Source organism: Musa acuminata, chromosome BXJ3-3 (genome assembly GCF_036884655.1).
Source record: "Musa acuminata AAA Group cultivar baxijiao chromosome BXJ3-3, Cavendish_Baxijiao_AAA, whole genome shotgun sequence".
NCBI lineage: Eukaryota > Viridiplantae > Streptophyta > Magnoliopsida > Zingiberales > Musaceae > Musa > Musa acuminata.
In genome coordinates, this window is record NC_088351.1 from 38572836 (window position 1) to 38600826 (window position 27991).

General features: G+C 40.4%; 3 protein-coding genes across 4 annotated transcripts; all 3 read left to right on the forward strand.

Annotated features, from left to right (window-relative positions):
• The first annotated feature begins 1432 nt into the window (after positions 1–1432).
• On the forward strand, positions 1433–6420 carry LOC135634320 (calcium-dependent protein kinase 20-like). The gene is made up of 8 exons (XM_065144708.1): positions 1433–2575; positions 3322–3445; positions 3665–3808; positions 4004–4156; positions 4567–4682; positions 4871–5038; positions 5457–5687; positions 5970–6420. The coding sequence occupies exons 1-8, from the start codon at positions 2072–2074 to the stop codon at positions 6105–6107; spliced, it is 1578 nt and encodes a 525-aa protein (XP_065000780.1). The 5' UTR covers positions 1433–2071; the 3' UTR covers positions 6108–6420.
• Positions 6421–10367: 3947 nt separating this feature from the next.
• Positions 10368–14043, forward strand: LOC135581273 (zinc finger CCCH domain-containing protein 24-like). Of its 2 annotated transcripts, none has more exons than XM_065143320.1 (2): positions 10368–10636; positions 11123–14043. In XM_065143320.1, the coding sequence occupies exons 1-2, from the start codon at positions 10540–10542 to the stop codon at positions 13363–13365; spliced, it is 2340 nt and encodes a 779-aa protein (XP_064999392.1). In that variant the 5' UTR covers positions 10368–10539; the 3' UTR covers positions 13366–14043. The 2 variants fall into 2 exon arrangements, with proteins under 2 accessions (XP_064999392.1, XP_064999393.1); XM_065143321.1 differs by having other exon boundaries at positions 10370–10697.
• A 1592-nt stretch (positions 14044–15635) lies between these two features.
• Positions 15636–27974, forward strand: LOC135633629 (carotenoid 9,10(9',10')-cleavage dioxygenase). Its single transcript, XM_065143329.1, has 15 exons — positions 15636–15929; positions 17553–17953; positions 18426–18496; positions 19200–19214; positions 20733–20844; positions 23164–23263; positions 23368–23430; positions 23784–23894; positions 23976–24160; positions 24335–24470; positions 25265–25382; positions 25452–25553; positions 26399–26650; positions 26999–27110; positions 27701–27974. The coding sequence occupies exons 2-15, from the start codon at positions 17717–17719 to the stop codon at positions 27728–27730; spliced, it is 1644 nt and encodes a 547-aa protein (XP_064999401.1). The 5' UTR covers positions 15636–15929; positions 17553–17716; the 3' UTR covers positions 27731–27974.
• Positions 27975–27991: the final 17 nt, after the last annotated feature.

Here is a 27991-nt window from a genome sequence, read left to right on the forward strand (position 1 = left end):
CACAACAAATCAAAACTTCGATCGAGACAATTAATCCTAAGCAATTAACCAAGTTGTCCGACATGTCATTGGTCCCTCGACGCTTCGTCCGATTCTTCGGCGCATCGTCCTCTTCTGCAGCCTATTGCCCAATCGGCCAGTTGACTCTGCAACTCCGATATCCTTAGCACAATACCCGCTCTTCTTGGCCCGATGCCCGAGTCCACGGCCCGAAGCCTTCTGTCGATACGTCGACCGATCCACCGGCCCGATGTCCAATCTTCTGACATGTTCCTTCGGCACAACATGATTTTCCTGCTTTAATTGTCTCATCCTGATCGAAGCATCCTGCGTCACTCAAAACGCAGATTAAATCATAAACATATATCAAGTGGTTTCATCATCAAAATACGAGATTCAACAAGGATATACCAAATAACTCCTTGGTACGGATTATACGTGGGGGTGCTCCCCTTACTGACTCGATTGTAATGCGGCGTGACATCGATTGTGACATGTCTTGAACCCAAAATATACCTTATCATCTCATTTATCTCATGAATCATAAGATAATGGATCTAAGTGGAAAATCCTTTGTATATAAATTATTTTTAATTAATCTATTATGGTTTTTTTTTAATCTTTAACATGTCTCATGTATGATAAATTAGTATTAAAAATTTCAATAATTGGTATTCTATATTTAACATGCCATCATATTTGTTAGAGTTTATTATTTAGAGTCTCTTTTTATTATTGATAATCACTTTACTATTTATAAACCTTTTTTAAAATTAATAAAAATATTTTTTACTATTTATAATTTCTCTAATCCTGATTTTATCCCTTTTTTTGTTCTTTCCTGACATCCTTGTGATCGTCGTCTAACACCTCCTATCGTGCTCTCTATGGCTAGTCGTTGCCCCTCAGCCAACACTCCTTATTGTGTGATCATTAATGGTTGCCTTCCAACCCACACTTTGATCGCAGCTCATCACATCATTGATATTGTCTTTTTCTGAGGAGGAGTGAGGAAGAAGAAGAAAAAAACAAGAAGATATTTATGTTCATTTAATAAATAACAATTTTTAAAATTATTATATATTTTTTTAAAAAATAATATTATAAAATAGTAAAAAGGGGATTGTAAATAATAACTTCATATTTGTTTTATTTTTTTATTTGAATGAAAATATCCGTGGTTTTTTTTACTAAAATGATTTAATCACATATGCTATTCAAAAAATTAATTATTAATTATCATAAAAATTAAGAAAAAATAAAATAAAAATAGTAGTTAATGATTGGTATCTATTTTTTTAAATTTAATAATAATTAATTATGAATTTTTTAAATATTATATGATCATATCATTTAATTAAAAAGTGTATATATATATATATATATATATATATATATATATATATTTGGCTCTCGAATTCGCTGTTTACTATTGCAAGGAGGAAGAGAAGGAACAACGGAGTCGAAATCTTTGACCTTCTCTTCCGGTGTCGTCGGGTTGTTCAAACCTCATTGAGTTCACTTGCATTCCCCATTTGCACCGTCTCTTCTCTAACGTCGGGGTTCACACAGCTCACAGGCATTTCGTTTGACTCACCCACCTAACAACAATCGTTCCTTTTTGCCCGCCGCTCTGTCTGGGTTGGGAGAATTGAAGAGAGAGAGAGAGAGAGAGTGGCGGGGGGGGTGGGAGGGGGAGGGCAGAAGATAAAGAGGGGAGGTCTCGTTTTTGGTAGCTAAATTTAGAAGAAGCACCGCGGGAAGTTGTAGAGAGATTGAGAGGAAAAGTTTCGCCTCTCAATCTTCCGTCTTTGTTTTTTTTCCTCTCTAATTTGTAGAGAGATTGAGAGGAAAGAGTTTGTGATTTCATGAGGCCTTTCGTATTCCAATACTTTATTCTTACATCTTCCAATCCTCCCAATTCTTGCCCTTGACGGGTTTCTATCTTTTCTTGGTAAAAAATATCAAGTTTTGGAGCTCCCAAACGTTTTCGTTTCAGGTTCATTTCGGTTAATCTCTGACGAAAACCTTGAAAAGATTGGATCTTGATCGGAAAATCCAGTAAATTCTAATGGGGAATTGCTACGCCGCTCCCATTGATCGCGAGAAGAAGGCGACGACGAAGAAGAAGAAGGATAAGAAGTCCAATCCTTTCTCCCTCGATTACCGCCGTGGAGGCACACCCCGCCTCGTCGTCCTCAAAGATCCCACCGGCCGGGACATCGGTAGCCGATACGATCTGGGTCAGGAGCTCGGACGCGGGGAATTCGGCGTCACCTACCTCTGTACTGACAAGGCCACGGGCGAGCTCTTCGCCTGCAAGTCGATCTCCAAGAAGAAGCTGCGGACTGTCGTGGACGTCGAGGACGTGAGGCGGGAGGTGGAGATCATGAGGCATTTGCCGACCCACCCCAACATCGTGAGCCTTAAGGACACCTACGAGGACGAAGGCGCGGTCCACCTCGTCATGGAACTATGCGAAGGAGGGGAGCTGTTCGATCGGATTGTTGCGAGGGGGCATTACACGGAACGAGCAGCCGCCATGGTCATCCGAACAATTGTTGAAGTAGTGCAGGTGATGCCCATTTCTTTACCAGACAGAGATGGATGGCTGTTATCATTTCCTATTCTTTTGTGGTTACTAAGTTCATGTATATTCTTGCTTTTTCGTGGATAGATGTTGGAAGTTAGGATCGAGTATGACCTGATGCTGATAGGATTAGAATCTGGATCTCTGGTGGAAGTATAATCTTCTGCTGAAAACCGATATTTTTTCTGTTCAATTTCTCTGTAGAAAAAGTTATTTTCATTTTGTTTCCTCCATGAAAGTATGTGGTATCAATTGGATGTTCAAGCATTCTGAAAAAGGTGATTTTTGGATCTTTCTTGACTAACATTTAAAAAACCGGAGGAGTATATTTGTATATCCTTCCATTGTGAAACTTGTCAGGACACTTGCACATTCTTCTATTGCTGTGAAGGCCATATCGACTAATATAATTTTGTTGCTTACTGTACCTTTTTTTTTTATGTTGTACAATTGTTTCTCACTTTTGCAGTACTTAAATCTCCAAGTTGATCTTTGCCATTGCCTTTTTTCAGGGACATTGTCACCATTTTGACGTATGAACTGTGATATCATGTTAATGATTGTTCCCTCTTTGCACCTGGATCTGTCAAGATTGTTTAGTTCTTGGCATGACAGGAAATTATGCTGTTCTTACATTTATCATATTGCTTCAAGCTGGATTCGAGTGTTGCCTGCCTAGACATTTGCTGAATTAGATAATGTACTGACATGCTTGCTTGATGTCACAACAGAATTGCCACACGCATGGAGTGATGCACCGAGATCTCAAGCCTGAGAACTTCTTGTTTGCAAACAAAAAGGAAAATGCCCCTCTGAAAGCAATTGATTTTGGGTTGTCTGTATTTTTTAAACCAGGTAGGTTGTAATTATAATACTATAAAGACAATTTTTTAATCTTAGTCTACTATAATATTTGTCCAGTTACTAAATTTTAAGGTACCTGTCAATCCTTGAGTGGCTGGAATATGATGAAAATTCATTTTCTAGTCATACTACTTAATGGAGCAGTAGGCATCAGTGTTTGTAGGTATTTTCATGAATTCTGACTCGCTAGTTCTTTCTTTCACTATGCAGGTGAGCGCTTTACTGAGATAGTTGGAAGTCCTTATTACATGGCTCCGGAGGTTTTAAAGCGAAATTATGGCCCAGAAGTTGATGTCTGGAGTGCAGGAGTCATCCTGTACATCCTGCTTTGTGGTATACCACCATTTTGGGCAGGTAGTTTCTTTCCTTGGAAGGCTGCAGAGAAAGAACGTCCACCATGGACGTTCTCTAGATGCAGTTTGATATTAGATACTTTTAGATGCCTTATAATTCAACTATCAAAAGACGAACTGTTTTCAGCTATAGTTTACCCTGTCTAATATTCTCTTTAGCATATCCTGATAATCTAGCATCTAATGCTTTTCCCAGAAACCGAACAAGGCATTGCACAGGCGATTATTCGTTCTGTTGTCGATTTTAAAAGAGAACCATGGCCTAAAGTTTCTGATACTGCCAAAGACCTTGTTAAGCAGATGTTAGATCCAGATCCTAAAAGACGTTTGACAGCTCAGGAAGTGCTGGGTAAATCTTCAACACCTACATGTTCTTCAAGCTCAGTGGCTATCTATCTAACTAAATTATATTTGCTTTGCTGAAAATGTGAAGACTTCAAAATTGTGGTATCAAAAGTGGTAACTAAATCATCCTTGATTGTTTCTAATTAGTTTCATCAAGAGCGCAATGGTGAATGCTGAAAACAAAGTTATCGACTTCCTCATACTACTAAATATCACATTAGCATTTCATTTCTTTTTTTCCTTCTGAAGGATGTTGTGCATAATATTAATTTACTGTTTGCTTCAGATTTAGACCGTACCATCTACTCCTTTTGTTGTCTTCTGGATTTTATCTGCTGATGTCTACATCTGAAGCAACTAATATGCTCTGCGCTTTTCATTCTCAAATTTTTTCTCTTACAATTTGCATTGCAGATCACCCATGGCTGCAAAATGCCAAGAAGGCTCCCAATGTCAATCTCGGTGAAACTGTTCGTGCAAGGCTTCAGCAATTTTCGGTGATGAACAAACTTAAAAATAGAGCTCTTAGGGTAAGAATCTGTTGCCTTCTTGAACAGATTTCTTATCCTGTTAGCACATCAGGAAAAACGATGTTCTTATGGTTGTGTTTATTGCAAACTTTTCATGTTTTACAAGATCAGGATCTGCTACATTTTTATATTCTTCATGCTCTGGCGGAATTTAGGTTTAACACATTTCTAAATCATCACTGCTGCAGGTGGTGGCTGAACATTTATCCATGGAGGAGGTTGCTGACATAAAGGATATGTTTGACAAGTTGGATATAAACAAAAAAGGGCAGTTGACACTTGAGGATTTAAAATATGGTTTGCATAAGCTTGGTCACCAGATGGCTGATGAAGATGTTAAGATACTAATGGAAGCAGTGAGTTTCCCCCTGTCCATTTAGTTTTCCATTACAATACTGATTTGTCATGAAGGTAAACTTCATGATTATTCAAAGTTTTTCTTCTACTAAGATCTCCTATTATGAGATCTTAAGGGCATGAAAAATGTGTTCATAATGTCAGCATTTCATTTTTCTTTCTTAGAATTCTTAGATAGACTGAACATTTACAGTCACCACCAATTCTGATCCCATGAATGACTTGGAAATGGAAGCTAAAATGTGCATTCAATAATTTTAAGTCTGGGTCACATTCTGGATATATGGTTTAGCCAAATCAAGATGTTTCTGCAAACTTAGATTTTTTCTATTATGTCCAAGGATAATCTAAAAAAATTGCACATGTCTAACTTGAAAAGTTACTGTTTCTGTCCTAAATTTAGCATCTTCATGACAGGCTGATGTTGATGGAAATGGCACCTTGGACTATGGAGAATTTGTTGCCATCTCGATCCACCTCAAAAAGATTGGGAACGATGAGCACCTACACAAGGCCTTTCAATACTTTGATCAAAACAAGAGTGGATACATAGAAATCGAAGAGCTCAGGGATTGCTTAGCTGATGACATAGGTCCAAATCATGAAGAAGTGATTAATGCCATCATTTGTGATGTAGACACAGACAAGGTCAGTTTCCGACTTATATGGTAGCTTCCGGTGATACATCACCTTCTACTTCTTTTGTGTTTCATCTCTTATCCTTATGATATAAAACAACTGCTCAATTTATAATTAATCAGAAGGTATGCTGCTTTGCATTATTATTTGCTTAGTGATTATAGAGGATATCGGTACTCCATCGTCTAGGAAAGATAATCCCCATACTAGAAAGCAAGCATTCTCTTGTGTAAATTGTTTTCTTCATCTCAAGACACTAAATGAGTCAAAATTTGCCTTCTCAAATCTCAGGATGGGAAAATAAGTTACGAGGAGTTTGCTACGATGATGAAGGCCGGGACAGACTGGAGGAAGGCATCGAGACAGTACTCAAGGGAGCTGTTATATAGCCTCAGCTCAAAACTGAAGAAAGATGGATCTTTGAACTGAACCGAGACACATCTGTGAACATCAAAGAAGAATATCTGTATTTGCTGGTTTGCAATATTCTTTCTCCTCGTTTGTTCCTCTACCGAAAACTTCAGTGGCTTCCGCCTATTTTCTTTCTCTGGTTTCCTTGATATGGTTAAGGGTCTAAGGGGATTGCGGATGTTTGAGACTCGTGAAATGTGGATAACCGAGGCATATCACTGGGGGGTGTATGATTGTAAATGTGTATGCATTTCATTTCTAGACTGCTAAAGCAGGCACCTGATTGTAATCTTACACCTTATAATATATTCGAGTGTATCTACCCTTTGTAGATCTTGATCTTGTTCCTCTTAATCCTTCCTTCATGAAGTCCTTGGCTTACAACTCTTTTCCGATATCTATTTTAAGCTCATGGTGTCGGATTTTGTTTTTATGCTTACATGCTGCTCATAACAATTCACCTTTTTGCAAAATTGATCAACAATCTATAAATCCCCTCTGTAAATTCCTGTATGAGGTAAGATTTTGATCAGTATATGAGCTGCTATCCACATCAATCTTTCATCACACTTGGTCATAAGAATGGACTAGATTTCTATTAAAACAGCATCTAGTTTCCAGTAAGCTTATCAGTAGTTGTTCAAGGCAAGGGATATTTGCCATTATTGTTTGAGAAGCAGAATGTCTGAATCATAATCTCAGAGATTTATGAATCTTAGCCTTCAATGTGGATTAAGATATTTGATAGATGCAACCTCATCAACAATTCAAGTACAAATTGCACAGTGAGATTCTATATGAACTCTCTCCTTGCAGGAAGCCAAGCAAGTTCTTCCACATGTCCATTTCTGATTACATAATAAAGGCACAGACTTACTGTTAGCTCATTATTTACACTGCATACTGCAGATATGAGTCAGCTGCACTTAATAGCTTTTATATGACTCTGAATTGTCTATCCTGCAGTTCTCTTAGTTTTAGAGACAGATTTCTCATTTTGAAGGCACACCACATAAATGATCTTAAAGATCCACAGTGCAAATCTTTTTTTTTGATGTGTTGAGATGATAAGGTCCTTGGGGCTGTAAATTTGAGTGAGTGGGAAAAATTCAAACCTTGTCTGTGAGTTCATAGCCATAAATGTCAACAAGAACAGAAGAGATGCTGGAGGGCTGCAGCATGAAAGGGAATCCAGTGGAATTAAGGCTGCATCAAGGATTGAAATTTAATGCTCTTGGATTCTTTTGCAGTGTTGATGGTGGTTTTGGGCTTGAAGAGAGAGAGAGGCAGAAGAGCAGCAGCTTGGTCAGATTCAACTACTGCTAATTTAGCTGCCTGTTCTTACCCTTCCTATTTATGAGGAGGCCCTTCTTTAATAGGATGGATTGATAAGAAACATTGTTGCAGTGATTGTCTAACTGCAAGATGAAGAAACCAAGTGAGAGAGAAGACTGTCAATTCTCATGCTCAGGTTTCTAACAATGAAGAAAAGAAATGGAAACATGAACATAAGACCCAAACAGAGTGTGTCTGCTATAGTTGGAACAACAAAGCAGACACCAACAATTTAGATAAAAGGATTCCTTTACTTTCTATGCAATTTTGCCTTTGTTCAGAAGAACAAAAATTAAAAAGGAGCATCTCGAGAATCAAATGAGTATTCCAATCTCCTTTTCCATGCAACAAGTGCCATGGATGGATGCCACTGCTTTCTTCTCCTCCAAAGGTCTCAGGAGAGTCATCACACATGAGGTGAGCACCACCAACTCCCTCTTCTCTCGGGCGCATGACATCCTCGTCATCAGCGACGACAGCCACCATATTTTAGCTTAGCTTTTGGATCATCGCCGTCCCCGATGATCCCGCCTCGAGGACAGCTCCAGGTCGCTTTCTCCTGCACATCACAAGGGAATACTTGGCGACATGGATGAGATCCGAAAGCTTGGCCTGTTAATTCTAGCCACTGCTTTCTCATGTGATGCTGCTGCAAAGGCGTGGAGAGTGATTCCAGGGATGAGCGAGGCACGACATGTTCCGGGGACTTCCATCACCGTCACTCGAGGAAGAATATTTTGGACAGCACTGTTCATGCAAGCCCGTATGATACTGGTTTCCATGATCTAAACATTGCACTGCTCTCTCATTTATTGCAGACGAAGGAATTGCGAGCCACCAGACCGTAATAAATGAGAGAATTTTTCGACTCCTCAGCTAAAAATAAGCCTCCTTTCCCATTCTTGTCATCCTCCTTCCGTCGTCTTCTCATCTTTCATATCTCCGTCTCCTTCCCTCTGCTATCTCTTTCTCCTCCACTTATTTTTCGTCCTCTTTCTTGCAGTTTAATTTCAAACAGCTCAAAAATTACTGATGCGATTTGTTTCACAAGCATTTTCTTATCAGTAACAAAAGCATCTCAAGAACAGAATGAATACAAAGGAAGAAATTTGATGACATGCAAACACAATCATGCATCAACTTGACGTATAAGGCGATGGAGAAAGGAAGAAATTTGAGGCCTACAAACTTCATGTCATTTTGCATTACAACATCAACTTCCTTCCTTCCTTCCTTCCTTCCCGCGGGCATTAATGGATCGCATAACTCCATGGCCGTCGACGTCCCAATGACTCGGAAAGGGGCAGTGGGAGTGGGGGAGGGTGTGGCAGCCTTGGAAACAAAGCAAGAAGACCTGAGAGAGTTAGAAAGGGAATCAGTGGGGCCCGATTGCTGAGGAAAGAGAAGACCACCTTAAACACCGCCTTTGTTTTCTCCCGCGTGGACGACTAAGGTCACGTTGATTGGATCCCACACCATCGATTACCGTGTGGTGATTCCATCAACGGGGAAGCCGTGCCCGTGCCCGTGCCCGTGCCCGTGCCGTGGGCCACGGCAGAGTTAAAATCCGGGTGAAAGCGGAGCGCGCGCACCATTTTTGTCTTGTCCCTGGTAAACGTTTGGGTCACAACGCGGCTTCCAATCGCTGTGCGGGTAACGAACGCGGGTAACTCGATACTGGTGTGGTTTATATTAGCTTTTCGTACGAAGTGACGCCCAACCCCGCGTACCGACGCGGTCCGTCCCACCACGACCCGCACCTCTCTTTGATTGGCCTGACGGTGGGTGGACCCCAGCTCGCGTCGCGCGGTGCCTCTCAGGGTTATCCATGCTAAAACGCTTTCGCGGAGATCAACGGTCTCGATCGAGGGGACCTCCATCCACGCCGGTCGATGATATCGAGGGCGGAGGCCGCCGACTCCACGGCCTCGTTGCTCCTGCGGAGCAGTTTAGCGACTGGTACACGGGCGTGGGCCACGGTATGCACCTCGCCGAGGAAGCCGAAGTACGAAATGACCAAACTACCCCTCCTTCGCATTCGAGAACTGGATTGTGCGGTGAGAATGAAAAGGTAATTTCGATGAATTACGAAGGTAAACGACGAGGAAAACGAAGTAGCCATCGACGGAGACTTCGAGAACGACGATATTTTTACCCACCGATTTCGTAAGTTGCACCCGTCCCACCTTTCGTTCCACCGACCGCCGTCGGTGCGCTCTGAGGCGCGCGAAGAGTAAGGATATCGACGTTGTCACTTCGCCCACGTCCTCTCTCGTCGCACACGAGACGGGCAGACAGAGTTCCGAGTTCTCTTGTCCTCACCGCATGCGTTTTATATGCGGTAAGCGGGCTCGAGCCGTTGGATCGTGGAGTCCGTGATCTCGATGCGACTTCAACGGCGGATGATCCACCGCATATGTGAGGGCACCACTTGGCTTTCGAAGTACTTTCACGTCGACCGGATTTGACCGCACTTCTGAGGTCGATTTGATTTGGGGGGCCTCGGGTCCGGTACGGCACCCGATTCGCGGACTCCACCGCGGATTCCAATCGAGCAGAGGCGCCCTCGATCCACGGAAGGGAACCATCCGGTGACCGGCCCCACGTACCCACCCGGTTCTTCCCCCCCGCCCCCACCTTCCGCGGTTGCACCGGCTCGGTCGGTCACCCGGCGTTTGAATTCCACGAAAAGATCCTTTGACTACTGGCTCGTAGATTACCCGACTCTACACCATCCGTCATTGTGGGTTCCATTTTGTCCTCGAATCACAAAGCAGGTGGCCGGGACGGGCACGACTTGATCGTTTTACTGATGCTAGGGTCTGGTTGCATTTGGGTCAAATTTCAAGTGCGTTTCATTTCGAACTGGGTAAAAAATGGGGGAAGATAAATCTCTCACGCAGAGAGCATAAATAAATGACTGAAATTTGGCTGTCATTTGGGCAAGCGTTTCATTTTGTTTTCGTTTGGGGTGCACCTGATACCCGAAGACCTCTCCCCTCTCTCCTCTCTCCTCTCTCCCTTGGTGGGCTTCGTCTGCCTCCTACCTGGGATCGGCGAGCTCTCGGTAAATCAGCGACGGTGACGTGCAAGGTGCGCCGAGCTATCCTGCTGGATGGCCGATCTCTCCATGAGCTCAGGGTGTTTGCTGCCGCCTGCTGGTTCTACTCCTAGGATAGCTGAAGGATCCGGCGGTCTCGAGCCCATCCGCGGTGCGTCGACTCTGGTTTCGACTGCTTCGTAGCTGATTTCGCTCGTCAGCGGACGTAATCTGTGGGTTTTCTCAGACGTCTCATGCGTCATTTTCGGATGTTCAATCTGATTTTGTTGACTTCAGCGATAATTTCTAAGAAATGATGAGGTTTTCTCCGTCGCGGTTTGGTTCTTTTAGGATTATTTCGGCTAGATGGGATGGCAAAGGCTAGATTTTTCCGGTTGCTTTTAATTTGGATTGTTCCTTCAAATTTGTGGCCAGGTTTGGCAGTATAATATTTCGCTCTTTTTGAAATCATGCAAAAGTCTTGAGCTTTCGTGATTCCTCTTCATCTCTGGTGTTCAAAAGTGCACCATATCGTAGTGCTGACCACATAATTTCCCTAACTATTCTTCAGAGTCTTTCATTTGTATCGATTTTAAACAATCTGAAGTAGCCAAAATGAGATTTTGTTGATTCTTCTCATCGATCTGTACGATTCCAGGCCTAGTTCCGGCAGATCGCAGCATGTGCGGTGGTCCGGGCCGCTTGAAGTCCTCAGCTTCGTCTTCGTTGTCGCCGTCTCCAACCTCACAGGAAGAACATCAGCAACGTTCTCTCGCCGCAGGAATGAGTCGACTGACCGTAGAGATCGACTCTTTCTCCTTGAGCCTTCTGGAGCTCGCCGCTAACAACGATGTGGGCGCCTTTCGGCTGTTTCTGGACCGCGACCCGTCGGCCGTGGACGAGGTTGGTCTCTGGTACGGCCGAAGGAAGGGCTCCAACCGCATGGTCCTGGAGCAGCGGACTCCCTTGATGGTGGCCGCCACTTACGGCAGCCTCGACGTCCTCAAGCTCATCCTGTCGCTGCCCTCTGTGGATGTCAACCGTGTCGCCGGACTCGATAGCACCACCGCTCTCCACTGCGCTGCTTCCGGTGGATCTTTGGAAGCTGTTGATGCTGTGAAGATGCTCCTTGCGGCCGGTGCGGATCCCGCTTTGGTGGATGCAAACGGAAACCGTCCTGCTGATGCTATCGTGGTGCCTCCCAAGTTGCCTGGTGTGAAGACTGGCCTTGAACTCCTTCTTGGAAGGAGCACAAATGCGTCGGGTGGCTCAGATAACCACCACCACCCTCTTCGCGTGATGACCAGTTCGCCGAACTCCATTTCGCCGCCGCTTTCTTTGTCCCCTGACGAGGAAGGGTCGCCGTTGTCCAACTCGACTTCCTCCCCTCCGATGGCGAAGTTCCCTGACCTTCCTCCGGTGGTCGTGTCCGAGAAGAAGGAATATCCAGTGGACCCATCTCTCCCGGACATCAAGAACAGCATCTACTCCACAGATGAGTTCCGCATGTTCTCGTTTAAGATCCGCCCGTGTTCTCGGGCATACTCCCATGACTGGACCGAGTGCCCCTTCGTCCATCCTGGTGAGAATGCCCGCCGGCGTGACCCCAGGAAATACCACTACAGCTGCGTCCCGTGCCCTGACTTCCGGAAGGGGGCCTGTCGGAGGGGAGACATGTGCGAGTATGCACATGGGGTGTTCGAGTGTTGGCTTCACCCGGCACAATATCGCACGAGGCTCTGCAAGGACGGGACGGGCTGCTCTCGCAGGGTCTGTTTCTTTGCGCACACGAACGAGGAGCTTCGTCCGCTTTATGTGTCTACTGGCTCGGCTGTGCCCTCTCCCCGGTCATCCTCTGCTGCAATGGAGATGGCTGCAGCGATGGGGCTCATGCCTGGGTCACCATCCTCGGTCTCTGCTGTTATGTCACCTTTTACACCGCCCATGTCACCGTCAGCTAATGGCATTGGCCACTCTTCAGCGTCTTGGCCGCAGCCAAATGTGCCTACATTGACTCTACCTGCAAGCAATCTTCACTCAAGCAGGCTGCGCTCGTCTCTCAGTGCAAGGGACATGCCAATGGATGACCTCTCAGTAATCTCCGAGTTTGATACCCAACAGCTACTTAGTGACCTGTGCTACTCCCGTCCAAGTTCATCTGCAGGGAATCGGTCCATCAGAACCAAAACCTTGACTCCTTCAAACCTTGATGACCTTTTTTCGTCTGAGATAGCCTCATCACCAAGGTATAATTCTGACCAGGGTAGTATTTTTTCTCCATCTCACAGGACCGCTGTATTCAATCAGTTCCAGCAGCAGCAGAGCCTCCTCTCTCCGATCAACACAAATGTGTTCGCCCCGAAGGCTGTCGATGCTCAACATCTGCCTGCCCATTCACCTCTCTTACAGGCCTCGCTCAATGTCTCTTCTCCTGGACTCATGTCTCCACGAAGTGTTGAACCTGTTTCTCCAATGAGTTCGCGCCTGGCGATGTTAACCCAGAGGGAGAGGCAGCAGCAGTCACTCCGAAGCCTGAGCTCTCGTGATCTTGGTCCCATTTCATCTCCGATCGTGGGTTCTCCTGTTAACTCATCGTGGTCGAAGTGGGCTTCTCCTTCTGGTGTTCCTGATTGGGGAGTTAACAGTGAAGAACTGGGACGACTTAGGCGATCGTCTTCCTTTGAGTTGCGAGGAAATGGGGAGGAACCTGATCTGTCATGGGTACACTCACTGGTGAGGGAATCGCCAACTGAGAAAGTGGTATCTGTTGCCACAGCTCCTACCGGTCCTACTGGTGGTGCTGAGTGTTTGAATTCAAACGTTGAGATGGATGGGCATGATCAAGCTGCGGTACTCGGTGCATGGCTTGAACAGATGCAGCTCGATCAGATAGTAACCTAGGGGAAACCCGAATTGTCAGTATGATGTTAGATGGGAGGTATTTGGTAGTAGATCAGTAGCTAACTAGATTCGGTAAACAATATTTTTTGGTTAGTTGGGTGGTAAAGAAGGGAAAGAAGCAGGAAGGAGTAATTTCAGAGATTCATTTCTTCAAAAACAGATTTATTGTTACTTCAAAGAGTTCCCTCAGTTCAAAATTGGATGGGGTTTATTGCTGGGGTTTATGAAGGCCTAACCCAGGTGAACTGCCTTCCAATATTTTGAACCTTTTGCTTCCTTTTTGTTTTGTTTGTAATCTCTAAACTTTAGTAAATATTTGATGGTAACTAAACTTTGTTCCCGTTTAGTTGATTATAATATATTATCTTTGGATGAAATGGAACTGGGTAGATAGACAGGGAGGGGGTTGGAGTGCATGGTTTTGGGGAGTTGACCAGTTTCACTTTGCTAGGATAAAGATCTAGAAGTTTGCTCAAAGGTTTTTGTTTGGGACTTAAACAATTGCAGCTGTAGAGAATCAATGGGTGCTAAAGTTCTCTGCAGAACAATCGCAATTGCTCAAAGGCGCCTGTTGCGGAAGTTCTCTGCTTGATGTATTATTTGATCAAACATTTCCAATATTTCTGTTCCATAGTTTTTTGGTATCCATACTAATTTGAACCGTAGTTATCTTCATCATATCCTTTTATGTTTGTTTACCTGTGGGGTGATATTCTCACTGATCCACATGTGCAAAGGGATGATATCTGTTTCTTTTAAAGACACATTGGAATCAGTGGTGGTGGGGCAATCTATTGAAAATTCTGGAACAGCTGGGTTATCTATGCAAGGTGCCATCTCATCTTTATTCCTTATTTAGTGGGCATCCCTTGTGTTGGTGAATGTGGATGGATTATGACACCTATCCATGCTACCCTGATGTGGATCCAGAACTTACATATTTGTTGTATGTTCCATTAAAAGCATTGGTGAAGTTGGTTTTGATCTTGTTTTGTTTTCTGCTGGAGTGGGTGGATGCTCAAGCAAGTAGTTTTTGTGCTTGGAAGAAGTACTTTTGTTGGCACACCATGATTGGGGTGCAATTTAGGGTTGTGTTCACCAAGCTCTCTAAAGATCTCATCCACAATGTTGTTAAAGCTTTTATGCTTTATCCTGACCTTGTGAATGTGATAATGCTTTGGATACTTGACTTTTTAGATTTGGATTGTGATCATGGAATATTATGAGTGGTGTTCTTGATCATTTTGTAAAATTCCTACTCTAAATCTTGATCTGCATTTTATCTTCAGATTTGAACTCCTCCTTGGGGGCACAATGCTTTCTTGGTCATGTAGTACATGTGAATTGGAACAATTCCTATTTGTAGTAGATGTACTCATCAATGTAAGAACCCATGGATGGTTTTGGTCATTAGGTGACAGATGTGGGAGGCAGGGCAGGCATCTCATTTTAGGTAATAAATTAAGTATTTTTCTTAAAATCAAGAAAACATGTTCTTAAATACGAAGATCAAATAATATTTATTAATGTTAATGAAATAAAAATATTTTTTATAAATTATTTAATTAATATTTCATATATAATTTTTTAATGACAGTGAAAAATTCATGTGACTAATGTATGTATGTTCTATGAATTGGATTAGAATTTCTGTATGTAGCATATCTTCCCTAACCTCACCTATAACATCCCCAGAATGGTAGGTAGGGTTTAAAAGGTAACTGTTGTACTGAATCTATCAGCTTTACAGGTGCAGCTTAAGTCTCATCAGATGTATTTGGATCTTTCTCTAAGTGCTGTTGTTGTAGGCCAGATCTGTATGAATGTTGGCTGATGAGTTCATGTAACAATCCACAACAGGTCATCAAGATGCTGCACAGGACATTGTACATGACAAAATCTAGACTCTATTAACCATATAGATGACACATGTAAAACTGTTATGGGTTCTTTAAGCAGGCCTTCATTATTGTCAGAAGCTGGTCACTTTCCATGTTGCCATCACATAAGTTGATAATATGGGTGTGGGCAGGAGATTCATCCTTTATTGATGGCAAGCATCTATCTCTTTTCAATCCTTCTGATGAGTTGGTGGTGGTGTGGAGATGGTGGTGGGACATCATCTAAAGCTTTGGTGCATGCACCTAACTGCAATAGAATTGGATCTGTGGCAGCAGGAAGATCGTGGCTGGTCACCGGAATGTCTTGGTCTGGGGAAAGAAACCCTGTGTGTGCATTATAAGCCCTTCAAGGAAGATTTTGGGTATTGTTCATCTGATTTCCTCTTAACAACTGTTTCTGTGACCCTTCTTTCATTCCTTTCGGTTGTTCTTGCTGTCGATGTAAGAACTCCATGGTGGGTCTCTAATGTCATGTGTTGGGCCCTAATTGGGCGGTCCATTGACAAGCTGACACAACCATGCCCAACTCGGTGCTCACCGTTGGTCCTGTCCGTCCCACAAGCTCCTCTCGTTCTTGCGTCGACGGACCCGCGGCGCATGCTTCCGTGCTTCCAAGTAGAAGAAATTAAGGCGGTCATGCATGGAACGATGCGTCAGCTAGAGGTGTGGTTTTCTATCGCCTAAATTTAATTTATTCGATGCCATGTCGTCCTTCTGTTTGATGGAATGCCACACCGAGTTTGTAGTTTGCACTCAAGCATGTATCGAAGCAATTCGTCGAGTTCGATACATGTGTTTCACTTTTTTGTAGAATCGTACTCTTCCATGTCGTTGATTATTTGTTGCAACTTTGCCTGCGATTCTTTTAGATTAGGTGCCCTGAGGGATATTTTAGATTAACAGCACTCAGTCGATCAATGGGCATCCATCAGCTCTGATGTGACGCGAATATTCTTTGTCATGCTCGCTCAATGTTCTGCAATAACCAACAACTGCATTCTTCTTCATTGTTATCATTTTCTTTTGTAAGTGGCTGTTGTTTTTGTCTTTCATTATGATATACTGTACATTCATTGAGACTCACAAAGCAGACTTGTCGTTTCCCCCTATCATATCTAAGGCAGAAACTTGGCTTTTGTGTCATCGAATGACATCTCCCCCTTCACTCCCAGTCTCCAAATGCCTTTTGTTTTCCCCTATCTCATGGATAATATCGTGTGGAGTGAGCACTTGAGGCCACAGGATTCCCACTGTCCTGCACGGCACGCAGCTGACAATAGTTGGAAACTAATATTAGCTTCTTGTTGTTATTCTCTCATTTTTGAACTTATCTAATAATTGACATATCATCTAAAAGTTCTTTAAATATGGTATGTTATCTATTAATATGGAGTCATAAATTCTGATTACTTCATATCGAATAATCTGACTTGATAATTAGATTGAAATAATGTATTTTAAAGCGTCTTTAAACACTTCTGTAGCATGTATTCCTGTGATTTATTTTTCCTCTCTTTGTGTGACTGGAATTATGCCATCTAATTTACCAGATCCAAGTCGCCAATGATCTTGATATGCTATTCTTTATCCGATGTATTGTTTTTTTGACATGCTTTTCATATTTACCCTCTAAATTTAAGTGTGGTGTATTTACTTGGCCCTGATAATTTATGTTCAGTAGACGATATCAATACCTTTCTTAAGAAAATTAATGATATTTTTGTTATTTTATATTTTTGTGCAAGATTTTAGCTCGAAATAACTATTGACAACAATTATCATAGCTATTTATGATTAACTTGAGTTTTCAAATGCGTCTCAGGTAAATATGTTATTTCCTAACCTTGTAAGGATAGCTCCTAGCTGTTGTTGTACTGTTTTTTCTCTCTATATCACATGCTTGGAACAGTTTACTATGTTCAATATCATATATTTTAGAATAATATAATGCTTTTACCAGATCTATATCTGTTGTATATTCAACCAAGATTCTCAGATATGCAAAAGCAATAATACCTATAGCTGCACAATGTTACTTGCAATCCGACAAGATAAAGAATCTAAACTGAGAATCCGTATCTAATATGTTTGAGTCAAGATTTCAGATTGAGCATCGAATCTATTTAAATGAATTCTAATCCTTGTTTAAAGTCGCAGGTCGGATTTTAGATGGAGTATCTCTGGAAAATCTAGGCACACATATTTGTCCTTCCAGAAAAAAGAAGAAGAAAGAAAGCAGAAAAAAATCATATATTTTTGTGATGCTTCATGTTTTGTCGTCATCAGGAAACCACCGAGGAAATCTAATGGCGATTGGGAAGGCCAGCGATGTCTTTCTTTCTCCTTCTGGGGTCGCTATTATTGTCCGGGTGACTATATAGCCCATTGCCGCTGGTTCCAGTAGCTGCACTACGCCGACACAAACGAGGGAGGCCGGCAAAGAGAACGCCATGGGTGTCAAGGAGCAGCTGCTTCAGGAGGAGGAGGAGGAGAAGAGGGGCGTCGTGGCGGTGAATCCGAAGCCGAAGAAAGGGCTGGTGTCCGCGACGGTGGACCTGATCGAGCGGGTAATCGTGTACCTTATGCACGATCGCAAGACGCCTCTCCACTACCTCGCCGGAAACTTTGCCCCCGTCCGCGACGAGACCCCGCCCTGCACCGACCTCCCGGTTCGCGGTACACTCCCCGTAAGTCGATTCCCAAACCTCATTCGTCTTATCTCAGTTTGCTGTTGTTTTCTTTTTGTTTCTTGTCTCGATTTTCTTGGGCATTTAAATCTGCTCTATTTCTGTAAAATTCTGGTTTGGCTTTGGATTTAGAATCGGTTTGGCACGAAAAATGGAATCTTTTCTTGACCTTGGATGATGTTGAAAGGGAATTTTCTGTTCTTTCAGCGTAAGATTTGGTGGAGAGGATAAACATTTCTTGGTTTTGTTATGGAAAAATAATTTAATTTATTTCCTGGACGTTAAATTGGACTTATTTCTTGACAAACAAACCTTTCTGGTGGAAGAATTTTTTGTTTTTTCGCACTACAGAGGGATTTCTTGATTATATCTAGGAACCCTCTTGGTGATGTGATTAAACTATTGATTAACATGAGTTATTGGAGGGTAGATTTTTGTGAAGATTCTGAACTGTGAATGTCCTAGTTATCAGGAATGCTTGAACGGGGAGTTTGTCAGAGTTGGACCTAATCCCAAGTTTGTTCCTGTGGCTGGATACCACTGGTATTTCTCTTCCTCATCCTAACGATTCCATCTGTCTGAAATTATTAAAGAAGTACAGAACGTTCTTGTAGATTTTCTTGTTTTCTATTGCTTGCTTAATGGACATGAACATATCTTTTTCTTTTTTACTTTTTCCTATTATTTTTGGTCTTTTTTTTGCTGAGATTTGTTGAATGGGCTACCAATATTTGGTACGGATACATGCTTTTCAGAGTTGCTCTCCTGTGGGCATTTGATCAGCATGTGAATTAATCCACGTCTCGTTTTGTTTTATATATTCTTCATTAGCAAATTCAATGTTTTATATAATTTCCACCCTTTCCCCTCTGAACTGTGGAATTTTGCTTGTAATAAGTTGCTCACGTATCCAAGTTTGGTAATACTTATAAATGGAGAAAAATGTCCATGATTTTTGGACTTTAACATTATTTTACCATGAAATTGCTACTACTATATTAAGGACATGTCTTGTACTTCTTGTCCCGTAGCATTTTGTATGTAAAAATGCTATAGCTTATTAGTCTTCTACTACATGCTTAGAGACATATTTCTTTCATTAATATTGTGAAATGCATCTAACTCAAGATTTTCTGGAAGTGAGAGCAAGAATTGGTTGGATGTATCTCATGAGATTCCATTTTAAGTATTCTCATGATGATGGTCAATTTGTTTATTTGACATCTATCTTTTCCCATTTGTGCAGGTTTGATGGTGATGGGTATGTGCTATATGGCCACTTTGTTCTGAGCAGCCTAATCAATTATTCAGCTATTCAAAGAGTTTTATTAGATCTAGTTGTTACTATTTCTAATAGGAAGAAATAGAGAATGCTTATTTATGATGGATCCACTGTTTTAGTTTATCTTTGCTAGTTCCACTTCTGACATGTGTTAGTAATTTGTGTGCTAAGTATATTTGTCAGAGTTAGTTAATAGTTTTTACATGTTGTAGCAGGATAGCCATTCTCTAGAAGAGATTTTGCTGGCTGTGAGACATCATAACTCAGTACTTGCTTATGGGTGATATTGGATTTTGTTATAAGAAATTGATTATGATGTGATTCTCTCAGATAACAAAAATGAGCTTGCTCATGGATCACCAGTATTCCACTTTTTGCCCTCTAAAAGTTTCTTTGATGAGTTTATATTAGCACCACAATTAATAGCATCTCAAGGTACCCACAGGTGCTTGTCACATTTTTGTACCTGGAATATTTCTCTTGTTTTTCATGAGATAATGCTATGAACACCCACATCACAGCCCATCATCATAAACTTAATGTCACAGATTGGTAGTTGACTAGTCGAGCAATTATTACAAGATCCAAATGGCTTGCAATTTTTCAAGGATCGAGTGTCATATTCGTGCTTTAATGCATTCTCATTTTCTTTCATTGATAACCTATGAGAGTCATTATTTAAAACCATAGAGCTTGCGGGTGACTCCGAAGGCCTTTTGATACTCTCTCCCTTGCGGTTCATGTGGATGTGCATGTATATTTTGCTCTAGGATGAGACTAATGATGTGGTACTTAACATACTTTCCCATAAGCATATATTCATGTACATGGATTGCTCGTCCATGAAGTTGGTTTTGTATTTCTTCTTGGCACCTGCACATGCAAAATGAAACTTACAATTGAAGGTCGTGTAGAATGAAAAGCAAAATGACAGGTGATATTTGTCGGCCAATATGAACAATTTCAAGGAATCAAATACTGGTTGGGCTGGTACGTATGACTGCTATTTACCAGTCTGACCAAGGCTACTAGATTATATAGGTTGGTAGTGGTCGTATTTATTTTTTCTAATGGTACCAGATGCTACAGGTTGTGTACTGGTTTGACTGGTTGCAGAAATTGGTATCAGATCGAATTTAAATTCTTGAACAATATATTACTATGTGAGGTTATATGATTACAAAAGGCTCACCATTGTATAATCCAATAACTTCCCACATGCTTATGTATAGAGTATGTGCGAGAACTCAATGCTTATAAATATAAAGATAAAAGGTCTAAGACTCATGCAGGATTAAGTATTCATCAAAGGATAGAGGCCCATTAGAGAGAAACATATTAGATAATCTTCATAGGTCCTTCATCTGAACTTTATCTACTCCTTAATGTTGTATTTTCAATGTAGATAACCAACTATTCATTGGTTCTGGTGACAGAGGTCATCTGGATGATACAGTTCTGTATAATGCATGATGATGCTCATTTGGAATTTTGCAGAATGATTCACGGCATGCGCATCAAAGATGGAAAAGCAACTTATGTTTCACGTTATGTTAAGACATCACGTCTTAAGCAAGAAGAATATTTTGGAGGAGCAAAATTTATGAAGGTAAACTTGTCTTGTGTTAGACATGGTCCATATCACAAACATATTTGGTTGTTAGCAATACTTAAGTGATAAACGATACATAATCACAGATTATGTATGTAATAGCTTAAGTTTTTCTTTAAGAGATCCAGGTTCTTATTACTTGCATATGTACTTTTCAAACTCTTCCAATTTATGTTTGGAGCCTTGCTGCATGATTTGAGAGTAAGTGCAGATACTGTTATGGGGCCTGGATGTGTTAGGGTGTGTGCCCTATTGGTGTTAGGCTTGTTTTGCATGTTGTTGATGTATCTGTAGCCTTCCACTGTCTCAGAGGGGAATGCAATTACAATAGTCACTATCATCTACAGCTTTACATTGTAATATTTCAGCAGTAGGCTTGAGAATTCTTTTGTAGTGTATATTGAGAATGACATCCTTTATTCATGGAAAGATTGAGCTCCAATTTCATTAACATAATATTTGCTAAATGGACACTTAAGTGAATGACCATTTAATACTGTTGTCTAAATGGATTCTGTACAGCATCTCAACTTCAATCTTAAATCTTATGGTACAACAAGGCAATGTGAAGTTTTGATGAACCAAGTGTCACACACATGCGGCTCCATTGTCTTGGGGTATTTGTACATGTCATGTTCATTTGACATGGTTATAGGATTTCTAATCACATGCATATTTACCTGACACATTCTATAATGGGCCATGGTACAACATATTATCTCACTGCAAGATCAGCTACAATAATTAAACGAAGTTAAACTCTAAAGTGTGCTCATAGAAGTAGTGTGTTTACGACCAAATTAAGTTAGGGCTAGAGATTGTTTAACTAGTCAACATTGTAGATCAAATAAATGTATGCATTATAACTAGTCAAAATTCCTAGTCTCCAGGCAACCTTTTTGTTTTCACACTTGAGTAAACCTCCCGTGTTTTCAGTTAAAATAACAACAGGTGTTAATGCAAACTAATAAGATTCTATGAAATTCTATTTTTGCAGTAAAGCATTCTTCTTATGTTTTCAGTTTGGTTAACAAAGGAAATTTCCTCCATTGAGTTGATCTTTTTACAACTATTCTTGGCATTGCTCACATATTTAGAAACCAACACTCCATTTTCAAGGTAAAACTTCCTCGAAGTTAAATGGGTATCCTGTTAAGTTTGACTCATTGTACAAGAACTTTTCATAAGACTGTGCTGTAGGATAAAATTGGGTTTTAACCATGCAAAATATGAAATAAAATTATTCTTATAATAGTTACCTTAGGTAAAAGAAAATATACTGAAATTTACTTACATATTTTACTGCTGAGAGAACTTGTAATTTAGAAGCTACAGAAGATTCCTTATATGAATTTATCTATGGTAAGTTGTCTCAAGCAGAAGTTTTGCACTGCAACAAGAAAGAGCATCAATGAACACAAATCTTATGGTATTGAGCATTTTCATGACTTGTTTGTCCACTAATTAGTACAATTAGTGATGCTTACTTGGGGAAGTAATATCAGTTGATGATTGTAGTTGTAAAATTGGTTTACCTGGTGGATGAGTACATAAGTTATGAATTGCTATACTCATGAGGTATCCTCAGTATTTTGCCCCTCTTAAAGGAATGCCTCAGATGTGGCTGTGGCTAGGTTTCATTGGTGAAGTTAGAAATCAGGAACAATCTCTCCACCATAGGGAAAAAAAAAAAATCTTTTAGTTGAGTCCAGCAAAAATTTAAGGGATAATCAGTTTTCGATTGTCTACCTTGTTGATTAGAACTGAAGCAATAATTTATTTGTTTGGGAAATCTAGCCATCAATCTGTTGACTGCTCTTTGTATTCCAGTCCCTGCTTGTTGTCTGCTTCTTTATTTTTAGACTTAAAAGACATTTTTAGTTCTTCACAACCTTACTCTTCAAATGGTCTAAACAAGAAATAATTGTCTTAATCATGGTCTGCAGTATCGAACTGTATCGCTCGGTACGGTCGGTACGTATCGGTCCGACAGGTTGCCGGTACGCGGACCACCTATTACCTATCCGAGTGCATTGTAGCAGAGCTACAGTACTCAGCACAACCTGAGTATACCGCTCGGTACACCTGGGTGTACCGCTCGGTATACCGTACCGTACCGGTACCGAGCCCAGGTCGAAACACCGGTGCGGTACGGTATTGCGAACCTTAGTCTTAATACCCTTCTCCTATGTTAAATAAATTTGGACACGAGCCTCTATGAGTTGATAATGAAGATCTGGGAAGAAAGATTTGGTGGTAATGTTATTTGTGGAGTGTCTATGAATTGTTTTAATGCTGGTTGTGCATCCCCTGTAGATTGGAGACCTTAAAGGATTGTTTGGATTATTCATGGTCCAAATGCAACTTCTCCGAGCAAAGTTGAAAATACTGGATGTTTCATATGGAACTGGGACAGGTACTGTTTTTCCTATGAATCTTAGAAACATACAGCTCTAATCTTCAGATGCTATGTGGATGAGATTATTAGTCTTGACTTTATTTGATGTCACCTGCTTCCAGCTAATACAGCTCTTGTGTACCATCATGGGAAACTTTTGGCCTTGTCAGAAGCTGATAAGCCATGTAAGTATCCTAATAACTTACTGTGTTGTTTAGATTTGCAGATTGATAATTTTATGGTTATCTGCTTTTTTCAGATTATTAGGATGCTTCAGTTTATATTGGTGCAAGTGCATTTGCCTACTCTTGTTCATATCTGTCTATTAGTTGGCTCAAGGTTTTTAATGACAATCATTGGTACATACCAACGACCAATATTTTACTAGTTTGACCAAGGTTAGAACTGGACCATATAGGTCAGGTGTGATCTTCTTTTTTATGTTTTTCAGTAATATAAATCCTTGAGTCAGAATCTGATCCTTACAATCTCATATCACCTAACTGAATGATATCTGAGTTCTTTTATTCCATTCTAGATGTTGTTAGGGTTCTGGAGGATGGAGACCTGCAAACACTTGGGATGTTAGATTATGACAAGAGGTTGGCGCATTCATTTACTGCTCATCCAAAGGTTGACCCTGTCACTGGTATGAAACCAAAAATTTTGTCCGTTGCTTACATTATACTAGTAAAAGTGCTTCTTGAGGTACTTTTGCTCTTTAATGCAGATGAAATGTTTACCTTTGGATATTCACATGTACCTCCCTATGTTACTTATCGAGTCATTACCAAGGACGGTGTAATGCTTGATCCAGTGCCAATAACAATACCAGATCCTGTCATGATGCATGACTTTGCCATCACTGAAAACTATGCCATCTTCATGGATTTGCCTCTGTATTTCCAGCCAAAGGTACAGTATTGTTATATATTTAATTTTTCACATTTTTTAAATTAGTCATAAGATGATGCTATTCTAGCAGATGGGTTCCATGATGATACACATTGAATTTGCTAATGTTGAAATGGAGAACTGTTAATGGTAGCATGCTACTAATATCTCGTTGTATATTTTAACTGGTTACAGGAGATGGTGAAGGGAAAACTAATATTTAATTTTGATGCCACAAAGAAATCTCGTTTTGGTGTACTTCCAAGATATGCAAAGGATGAACTGCATATTAGATGGTTTGAACTTCCTAATTGTTATATATTCCATAACGGTGAGTCTCTTGTCCATTAAGGATGATCATGTCAATTTCTCTGTTAATCATCTTTGGGGTTCTTGTAGAGTAACTCGTAGTTTCTGATTATTTTATCCTGAATCTTAAGTCCCTCCTAAATCTGTTTCTAAAGAGATTTACTATATCTTCTTTGTTTTTAGACTTTAAGGGCTTAAACTTTTTTTATTCCACACCCTTGTTGAATAACCAGTCCATTTTGCTATGTCCAAGATCTCACTATTTTCAAAAAGTTTCAAGGATTAACATGTGAAAAATCGAACCATGCCTGAGCTTAGGTGGTTGTGTTTGGCATTTTAATTTTCTATATTTCCATTTGCCCTACATGATGAGATCCTTTGTGGTACGGTGGAGTTCAGTAAATTCGAGTGATTTTAACTGACTCAAAGTAGCAAATAGCAAATTTGTAATAGTGAATAGTACAATCACTTTTAGCATCTTAATGACAGGACATATTCTGGATGCTGATGTATAAGTGCGTCAAACTAGGTAAAGGTTTAGACTTAATTTTTCCTTCTTTTGTCTAGGGATCTAAGCTTCCTGATACAATAGTAATCATGGAAAATTCCTCTTATTCAATTTTCTTCTTTCTCGCCCTTTTCTCCCTCCTTATTCTGCTGTGGATGGTCATCTTATGAGTGAGGAGATTGTGGAGTAAATTAGTGACAAGTGACTTGATGGATTTGTTGTATTCTAAGATTTATACAAATATTTGGTGGTTGTAATACTAAAATTATCATTAATTTTTGGTGGTTGTAATGGGTTTCTTTAATCAGCAAATGCCTGGGAGGAAGGTGATGAGGTTGTTCTTATCACTTGCCGTCTTCAGAATCCAGATTTGGACCAGGTCAATGGAGCTGTGAAAGATCATCTTGAGAATTTCACAAACGAATTGTATGTCTCTGAATGTTTTATATTAAATTTTATTATCTTTCTGCTCTTTAAATGCTGTTTTAATATCAGGTATGAGATGAGGTTCAATATGAAGTCTGGTGCTGCTTCACAGAAACAACTGTCAGTCTCTGCGGTCGATTTCCCTCGGATCAATGAGAGTTACACGGGCAGGTATAACTTGTTTTCTTTTACTTAGTCCATATTAAAATGTTGACTTTGAATTGATGGGTTTAAGGTTTAGTGATGTTTAAAAAAAAAAATGGTGTTTTGGCCTGTTTTGCTCTATCTTTCACCAGGAAAGTGGAAGACTAATTGCCAGTACCTTTGTCGGTTCAATTTTTCATATATAAAAGAGGGGCAGTTTATTTGCCAGACATCACAGAGTAAAATTTTAAACAATAAAATTGCATCTCGCACTCTATTTTGTGGTATTGCAAGTCCACCAAATCTTCTCAAGATTACATTTTGAAGTCAGCCTCAAACTCCATTAAGTGCCTTAATTTTGGCTTGAAATGTAATATTTAATTACATTGCAATGTGTAATTTTTGACACATGATATCTGAAGAATTTCGCCTAGCAATTCTTGTGGTGGTGTTGATCTTCCATATCAGTGAACATCTGCACCATATTGATTCATGGTTTGTGCTGAGAAGTGGATGGAAATAATTGGGTGAAATTGTCCTTATATTGAAGTTTAGTTTCTCTTTGCTTTTCTTGATGCTGGAAAAATGTCACTTTATTCTCTTATCAGAAATTGGTAGAGGCGCAAGGAAAAAAGGTTATAAAATGGCTAAATAAATATATCCTTGGATAAATGTTTTGGGAAGATTCTGCAAGTCATGAATAAATTGGTTTTTTTTTGCATATAGTCTAGGTTAACAACCTCTGAGGACTAGTGCTCTTGTGTCTAAATACAGTTTTTTTCTATTAGTTCTTCCATAGTTGTCTAAATAAAGGAGTTTAATATCATCCAAATCATGTTCTTAACTTTGTGATACATTCAATTGGGTTTCAGGAAGCAACGGTATGTCTATTGCACCATACTTGACAGCATTGCGAAGGTAAAGGGCATTATCAAATTTGACCTACATGCTGAACCAGAACTTGGTAAGAAGAAGTTAGAAGTTGGAGGAAATGTAAAAGGCATCTTTGATCTTGGGCCCGGAAGATATGGTTCTGAGGCAATATTTGTGCCTCACAAACCTGGTTTCTCATCAGAAGAGGATGATGGCTACCTAATATTCTTTGTACACGATGAGAACACAGGGTACTCTCTCTCTCTCTCTATATATATATATTTATCTCATTTTGGCATGAATGATCTGCAAATAATTTTTTAATATTTCATTTTGGGAAATGATTATTATAAGTTCTCATATCAAGCTATATTGTATTTTCACGACCAAGGTGGTAAAGAGTTCCATGCAAGTCTCTTGGGATTTGTGAGGAATAGAGAGCTGTTTTGCTAGAGATGTTATAATCGTCTGGAATTTCATGGGTTGCTGTGAGAACTTTAAAAATCATATTATATGATTCAATCTTGTCACTCGGTTAATCTTACTTTAAAAATGATAAAATGGTTTTGCTGATAATATTCTCTGTTTTGCCACTGAAGGAAATCTGAAGTCAATGTAATAGACGCGAAGACGATGTCTGCTGATCCTGTTGCGGTTGTGGAGCTTCGGACCAGAGTTCCCTATGGATTCCATGCCTTCTTTGTCACGGAGGTCAGTAATGTTCTGAATAGTTGACTGCTTGTGCTTTAGTGCTACTCTGAACCTTAGAATAAATCTAAATGAAGATATTATTAATCACACATGCATGATTTGCTCGTAATTGATTCAGTTAGGTTTTAGATGTGCTTCATTCTTCTGATTGCTGCTAACCTGCCACTGACCAACACCACAAATTAATTGTGATCTCTCGAACACCTTGCAGCATTTACGATATAAATCATCAACATTCTTCGATCTACTATGAATAACATCCAATTAGTGGGACACTCCTGAATTTTCAAATCAGTTCATGCAACTTCCACCAATCGCTTCTAGGAGTTATATTTGACCTCTGAAACACTTGCATCAGTGTAGGGTTTAATCGAGAACCTACACTCTGTTCTGCACAACATATGGATTGTAATTAATAGTCACAAGCATGCGCTAGTTCTTTTAGAACATATTTTTAGATTGCAACTTTATCTGATGGCTGGTATACTAAATTCTATTATAATATGCTGGTGATAAAATATTTATTTTTACCTTCAAATTCTCATATAAAATTCTTAAGTTCACCAATTTCCTTCTTTGGTGACTTGCAGGAGCAACTTCAACGACAAGTAGAGGCATAGTTAATGGATGCCAACACCCGAGAAGACCTGAGGGTTTGCATTAGACTTCTAAGCAATCACATGGCTTTGCAAGCTGTATGTGTTCTAATCGTTACTGACCACTGTCTGTAGTCTTCAACTAATCGCACTGCGTGGTTTCATCCATCTCATTATAATCGTGTATGGTCAGTTCTACTGTCGTAGAGTGAATGCTGTGTACATGCTACAAACCTTGCATCCTTTTTCTCAATATCTGCGTTAAGTATACTGAGGCCTTCGTTT

Bases quoted from the DNA above. Each gene is read 5' to 3' on its own strand.
- LOC135633629 (XM_065143329.1), top strand. From the start codon at position 17,717: ATGGGTGTCAAGGAGCAGCTGCTTCAGGAGGAGGAGGAGGAGAAGAGG. The intron at 17,954-18,425 runs GTAAGTCGATTC...CCTAGTTATCAG, and splicing joins CGGTTCGCGGTACACTCCCC to GAATGCTTGAACGGGGAGTT. The intron at 27,111-27,700 runs GTCAGTAATGTT...GGTGACTTGCAG, and splicing joins ATGCCTTCTTTGTCACGGAG to GAGCAACTTCAACGACAAGT.
- LOC135581273 (XM_065143320.1), top strand. From the start codon at position 10,540: ATGGCCGATCTCTCCATGAGCTCAGGGTGTTTGCTGCCGCCTGCTGGT. The intron at 10,637-11,122 runs GTGCGTCGACTC...GTACGATTCCAG, and splicing joins CGGTCTCGAGCCCATCCGCG to GCCTAGTTCCGGCAGATCGC.
- LOC135634320 (XM_065144708.1), top strand. From the start codon at position 2,072: ATGGGGAATTGCTACGCCGCTCCCATTGATCGCGAGAAGAAGGCGACG. The intron at 3,446-3,664 runs GTAGGTTGTAAT...TTCACTATGCAG, and splicing joins GTCTGTATTTTTTAAACCAG to GTGAGCGCTTTACTGAGATA. The intron at 4,157-4,566 runs GTAAATCTTCAA...TTTGCATTGCAG, and splicing joins GACAGCTCAGGAAGTGCTGG to ATCACCCATGGCTGCAAAAT.